The 7,500-nt window shown below is 45.5% G+C and overlaps 1 protein-coding gene across 5 annotated transcripts in view; it reads left to right on the forward strand.

Moving 5' to 3' along the window:
* cadpsa (Ca2+-dependent activator protein for secretion a) overlaps window positions 1–7,500 on the forward strand; it is a gene marked incomplete at both ends in the record, with an annotated part of 89,581 nt that overhangs the window by 34,515 nt on the left and 47,566 nt on the right. For all 5 annotated transcript variants that reach the window (XM_083667507.1, XM_083667504.1, XM_083667503.1 and 2 more), the window contains 3 exons: window positions 3,634–3,745; window positions 3,999–4,138; window positions 5,824–5,890. In XM_083667507.1, the coding sequence (XP_083523633.1) occupies window positions 3,634–3,745; window positions 3,999–4,138; window positions 5,824–5,890 (319 nt within the window). The remainder of the gene's footprint in view (window positions 1–3,633; window positions 3,746–3,998; window positions 4,139–5,823; window positions 5,891–7,500) is intronic.

A 7,500-nucleotide genomic window follows, 5' to 3' on the forward strand; every position in this document is an offset into this window, starting at 1 on the left:
GGCTGGAAGCAATCTGCGGTGTTGTGTGTGTGTGTGTGTGTGTGTGTGTGTGTGTGTGTGTGTGCGCGCCACATGTGGCTGGGCTAAGCTGGGCTGAGCTGAATGCAAAATCTAAGTCCCATAGGAATGCCTCAGGCCTGTGCCCATGGCTACTGAGGCTCACCCTCCCCCCCCCCCACACACACACATGCACACACACACGCACACACACACACACACACACACACACACACACACACACACACACACACACACACACACACACACACACACACACACACACACACAGCTCAGAGCACCACCAGCAGTTTGAGATGAGAGTGATACATCTCAGGCATTTGTTATGGGGGGAGTTACATGCACTGGTACATGTAGTCCCTGACCTCCCCACCTCTGCAAGTTTCACCCTCTCTAATAAGGACTAATAGACTCATTTTGTTTCAGTATTCCTCTGACTGTATATCAGCCATTCTTTATGAAAATGATCAGACATCTGTATGTTATTTCAGACTAATGTGTATGTATTGTTTAGCTGTAATTATTACTTTTTTTTAACTGAGGGTCAGTGCCCAGGTGCTGCAATATGCCAGTCATTTAAATAATATGTATTACAGTATGTCATTGTCTTGATCACTGTGTTTGTGAACTCTGTATTGTTACACTGCTCAGTGAAATATATCATAGAAAGACCAAACCTAGACTTCAACATGCAGCCACATTTCAAATGTAATGTTCATACTGATGACCTGATAACAATGAAGGCATTCTGTTATAGATATTCTATCTCTCCAATAATATCCATACTTGGCTCATGGAAGCTCTTATACTGCCATCTATAGGTGGAATCTGGAACACAATCTTGAGCACACTTGAGTAAAACAATATGTACACAGACAAGCATTTGCCTGTAAATACTAGGCACATTCCGAAACATCTGGGGTTTATTCAACATGTTTGTTTTGACTTGACTTAATATGCATTAATTCCTTCACATATGCTCTCATTATGACAGGAAGCATCCACTCACACACGCACGCACGCACCCAGGCACACACACACACACACGCACGCACACACACACACACACGCACGCACACACACACACACACACACACACGCACACATGCACGCACGCACCCACGCACACACACACACACACACACACACACACACACACACACACACACACACACACATGTATGCACAAATGGACACCCACACACACATGCACGCACGCACACACACACACACACACACACACACACACACACACACACACACACACACACACACACGCATGCATGCACAAATGCACACCCACACACACATGCATGGATGGATGGATGCGCATACACACACACGTAGCATAATAACAGGGAGAGAGTAAGACATGGTTACAAACCTGTATTCCACCGGTGCCAGACAAACTGTCTGCCTTGACTCATACAGTATGAGTGGGCTTTTCTCAATGACTCACATGCTAGGGTCATCAGTGAGCTGTTGGTTAGATTTGCAATGTGTAGACATGACACTTGCTAAATATGAGTCAGTGGATTCTGTGTGTGTGTGTGTGTGTGTGTGTGTGTGTGTGTGTGTGTGTGTGTGTGTGTGTCTGTGTGTGTGTGTGTGTGTGTGTGTGTGTGTGTGTGTGTGTGTGTGTGCGCGCGCGCATGCGTGTGCGTGTGTGTGTGCATGTGTGTGTGTTGTGTGTCTAGAGTCAATGCATAAGCCCTTCGAAAAGTACACACTGTACTGCTGCCCAAATGATGACAAATGGCTCAGAGGGATAATGATTCAGAGACACAGTAACAACATGTCACTTATGGTTCCCTGCCAACTGTAGCTGCTAGGGCTGGAGAGATGGGGCTCATGTTGCTTGAAAGCTACATTCACTCACAGAACACTTTATTCGGAACACCTGTACACCTTCTCATGGTGGACAGGGTGTAATGGTGTTGGACACACTTTTTGGGCCTGTTAATACCAATCAATCATCACTTGAATGCCACAGCCTATTTGAATATTGTTGCTGACCATGTGCATCCCTTCATGGACACAATTGACCCATCTTCTAATGGCTACTTCCAGCATGATAATGCACCGTGTCACAAAGCATGACGTGTGTGATTTGGGGGGGGGCGCCAGGTAGCCTGGAGGTTAGAGAGGCAACCAATAACCAGAAGGTTGAGCTGCTTGTGAGCCTGCAATTGGAGGGTTGCTGACATCACATCCAAGTTGCCTACCACTGCCTATGTGTCCTTGAGCAAGGCATTTAACCCCTCCCTGCTCCAGGACTGACCATAGACAGTAAAGCCATCTTCCTCTTTGAGGGGAAGTTGTACAGTATGTGTTTACAATGCAGAATGTGAAAATATGTAACACTCTCCGTCCTCTGTGATCTGATCTCCTCCTCTGTCGTTCTCTGTGGCGGGCCTGTCTTAGTATTCAGAACACACCCAGCACCAACATGATTTTTCATCAGCAACATTTCACAGTGCTGGCTAGGGCTGTCAGGCAATACAGACAGAGAACAACCCAACAAGATTAACTACTAACTGTCATGAGAAAGCACTACCTCAACAGCCCGCGTGCGTGCGTGCGTGCACACGCGTCATCCCTGGACCACTCATTGCCTACAGGTGGGGGGGGGTTAATTTTCAGGTCTGCTACTTTAGACTAAAACTGTCTAAAGTAGCAGCACTAAAACTTAGACTAAAACTCCCCCTTTCACCTCTCTTCTTCATCTACATCTGAATGTACCCTCGTGCAACATATGGAGGGAATTCCATTTCACTTAGACTGAGCAAAAGACTACACTCTGTACAGGTTACGGGAAGATCCCCATAATAGATATATCATGTGTGGGGAATTCACCACAGATGAGCCTCGCTGGAAGTCTGTGGAAGTGTCAAGTACCTCACGATAGGGAGATCGCTAGAGTGATTCACAGAGTGTAGACCACATATAAAGGTGTTACAGCACATTACTGAGAGAGAATCCATATCGGGGAGACACGGCACAGCTCACACATGGTTCACACATGGTTGAAGAGTCTCCCACAGGCAATCACTGGCATGCTGATGGAATTATGACATAGCTGATGTGTTGTCAAGCTGTCAAGCTGCCCCGTGCCACCTATCACTCACTGAGAATGGGATTGTCCAGAATACACCTGGGTTTTGACACGACTGTGAGCACACACACACACGCGCGCGTGCGCAGGGACACGTGCACGCACACACACACACACACATACACACACACACACACCACACACACACACACACACACACACACATACGCGCACACACACACCACACACACACACACACATACGCGCACACACACACACACACACATACACACACACACACACACACACACACACAAATACAGGACGGAGGACGAGTTTGTCTTGGCACATGACAGGCAATTTATTTTACCCTCGGTAATAATAGGGAAATAATACATTTGGAGTAAATGCATTAACCAATCACTCTCCCCTGTTCCCTTTGTGTGTGTGTGTGTGTGTGTGTGTGTGTGTGTGTGTGTGTGTGTGTGTGTGTGTGTGTGTGTGTGTGTGTGTGTGTGTATGTGTGTGTGTGTGTGTGTGTGTGTGTGTGTGTGTTTCAGCTGGGGTACCCAAGGGGACTTCACCACTACACACCCCTTGCCTGCGGTGAAGGTGAAGCTGTTCACTGAGAGTACAGGAGTGTTGGCCCTGGAGGACAAGGAACTGGGACGGGTGAGACCTCACACATCCAGAGACATGAATCCTACACACTGCCCAATGTAGAGAGTCCAGCACACTCCTTCTGACATTCAGTGTTAGGGTAGTGAATTGGGATCCTTTAGCACTTTTCCAAGTACTTAAGGCACTTTACATGTCTATGTACCTTGTTGCCCTGTATGTCCTTAATTACAGTTCACAGGTGCATATTGTTCATGTTCACGTTCTCTCTTCAGACCCAGCAGCTTTTCTCTCCCTGTGTTCCCAGGTTGTGTTACACCCGACTCCCAACAGCCCCAAACAGTCAGAGCTCCACAAGATGACCGTGTCTAAAGGCTGCCCTGACAGTGACCTCAAGATCAAACTGGCCATCCGCATGGACAAGCCTCAGAACATGAAGCACTGTGGGTAAGTTAGTTCTACTGGACTTGAAGCCCCGAGGATGAAACACAAGGGCTACATGTATGTTTATCCACGCTACACAGACTACCACTTAGAATGCATGGCCTATACATTGTCTCATTCTGTGTGGTGTGCTCGTGTGAATATTGGAGCAGAACCAAGTACTTTAAGAAAAAGATAACAATGTGCCGCCCTCTAGTGGTTTTAAATCATAACTGCGCAAGACATACTGCTATTAGACTTTGGCTTACAGTATACCATCGGTGAGAGCAGATAACCCCTCATTGCAGACTGTCCATGCACAGTTTACATTGATAGTAAGTTTTCCACTATGCCATCTGGAATCTCTACATTTTCTCACATTTCTAATGTGTTCCTGTCCACTGTATTCACATGGCATCCTTATCTTGTTCAAGTCATGTGGACAAAAATGACTCTAGAAAGTCCTTTATTGTAGTATTTCACTTCCTGCACCCCAGCAACACATCAAGTTGAATATCAAGAACTATGTTTTGAGTGGGTATAAACTGCCTGGCGTATACTGCCTGGGTATACATTGAAACTACTTGGTAGTAACACTGCCTTCTCCCTGGATCAAATAGCACATAATGATTGTCATTAGGCTGATGGCTAGTGATAGCAGTGATCTGACAGCGCCAACTCATAGACATAAGGACATGTTAACATCACACTGCCCTCTTTCCCCTCTACAGCCTCCTCGGCCGTGTGTGTGTGTGTGTGTGTGTGTGTGTGTGTGTGTGTGTGCGTGTGTGTCTGTATTTCTGAGCAGTGAAAGCCTAAGCATTGCCCTCTATCTTGCTTCTGAGGAGCCTTGCCTGTCTCCCTCACTCACTCTCTTCCATATGTTTCATCTAACCCTTTGGGTCCTGATATGCCAATGGGGTGGCCCTACAGATGCCTGTATTTGGGCCGTATGCTGCCTGTACCAACCTCTGCCTGGCAGGCTGGCAGGCTCTTGGCTGCCCCTATGCCCACTGCTCCTTGGGGACTAGTTTATTCAGAGCGACAGGCCCTGATGCCCTGTAAACCTACCAGGGGGAAAGCCGGGCATAGAGAGGCATGCCAGGGTGCCCCTAACCAGACCAGGGGGGTCACAAGGGCAGAGGCAGGCAGAGTTGGGGTCTTCACCCTTCAAATGTTCTTTTCCAAAGCCCTCTTCTTCTCCTTCAGCCTCGGGAGCCGATACAACACAAGAAGATACTCAACACAACACATCAAGATACTCACAATACACACTCTGCATCTACAATAACTGCTGTAGCATCCTCTATCGGCATATAGGCTACTGTAGCTGCTGTCCTGTGTATAGGGAAATATTTAACCAACCTCAGATAAAATGTATATATTTCAAGGCTATATTCATCAGAAAACAAAACCTTGCACAAACTTGATGGGTAGCATTTAGCTACTATACCTTGTTACATGTGGTTAAATGTGTCAGTTACATGATTGTACCACAAGAGGTCAGAAGTGCCCTTTTACTGTAACATACACCGCTCCGTTTCTCTATTGTTTGACATTTGCCAAAGATATAAAAAAAAAATAATGTACCGCTTTAGTAAATGTAACACATTAAATTGTACTTTAATGCAGTCCCACTTTTGGGCCTTAAACCCTACTCCACGCAGCCTGTTACTAACATATTGTTTTTTGTTTTCTTGTTTACTAAGGTATTTATGGACTATAGGTAAAAATGTGTGGAAGAGATGGAAGAAGAGGTTCTTTGTATTGGTGCAGGTAAGGACAAAAAAATGACTGAAAAATATAATTACTGAATAACCACGGTTCTCCAGCATGAGTTGGTGTCCCAGTCAGAGCCAACTCACTGTAAAAAACATGGTCGTTTTAATACTGTCAAAAGTGTATCTGTGGATCAGAAGAGTGTTATCTTACGTATCTTCTTCTAGCTGACAAAGGACTACTAAACAAGCGCTTTGTCAGGAGCTGTACTGTAGTAGCAGCCATTTTCTGGCCGTCCTCATTTGGAGCATAGAGCTGTCTCCTGCGTGTTTGGGATGATATGTCTCAGAGCTAAGAGTTGACAGGGGATTGACAGACTGGATTGAACGCTGCCTGCCTGCCTGCCTGCCTGCCTGCCTGCCTGCCTGCCTGCCTGCCTGCCTGGCTGGCCTAGCACTCGCAGCTAGAAGAGCCCACGGAGCGAAGCCTCTCATTTGCTCCCAGCTAGACATACAGCAAGTGACAAATACCGGTCAATAGACTGCTCCTGCTAGTGTGTGTGTGTGTGTGTGTGTGTGTGTGTGTGTGTGTGTGTGTGTGTGTGTGTGTGTGTGTGTGTGTGTGTGTGTGTGTGTGTGTGTGTGTGTGTGTGTGTGTGTGTGTGTGTGTGTGTGTGTGTTTGTTTTTGTTTTTTTGTTTGTCTGGGAGAGAGAAAAAGGACACCTTTCTTCATGACAAAGAGATGAAACACATATTCAGATGATTTGTGTGTGTGTGTGTGTGTGTGTGTGTGTGTGTGTGTGTGTGTGTGTGTGTGTGTGTGTGTAGAAGAGAGAACATTCAATTCATTGCATGTGCATGTACAGTATATGTATAATTGCTCCATTTGTTTTCTTTTTCTTGCCTCTTCTGTTTTGGTTATGTTAAGTCTCGTGTAAGTATTCACCACAAGTGTGTTTGAGTGGCCCATCCATGTGGATTCTATGGTGAACTCAAATGTATTCGCTCTTTTAGATTTGCCATTATGCCTTAGAAATAACAACATATTAGTGATTTGAATATGTAGGGCAAATACACTTCAGTCCACTTTACTTCCTTGATAAGACCCCTTTGTTTGTGATGGGTTTCCCTGTGATGGGTTTGTTAGAAGAAAGAACTGATTGGTATATTTATTGAGTACATTACTGTAGGTATTGTTTTTATAGCTTCATGCACGCAAGCAACAACAGATAATGCAACAAAATGAGTATGTCAACAATAAAATAGTTTACAAAAAAAGTCAAGCCTAAACAGCAGAAAAGAAAATGTGTGGGAGATTGGGTTTGGGTTAGGGTTTTAAATGAACTACTAATTAAATTCATGTATTCTTGTTTGTTGTGAATCTACCCTCACAGTGGTTACCCACACCGTAACTGTGGTAACTGTGTAACTGTGTTAATTGCTATGTATGTAAGTCATCATCAGCTGCACACTGCTGTTCAACCCTGGTCTGAGTGTGCCACATCCCTAAAAAGCCCCTCCCCCCTCCACCAAACACACACACACACACACACACACACACACACACACACACACACACGCTGATTGGCATTTGATTGACAGTTGCCATGATACTCACAAATAGCACAGCTTATACTGGCGGGTGTTTATTTCAGAGATTAGTTTCC

Source organism: Argentina silus (genome assembly GCF_951799395.1).
Source record: "Argentina silus genome assembly, chromosome: 4".
Classification (NCBI taxonomy): Eukaryota; Metazoa; Chordata; class Actinopteri; order Argentiniformes; family Argentinidae; genus Argentina; species Argentina silus.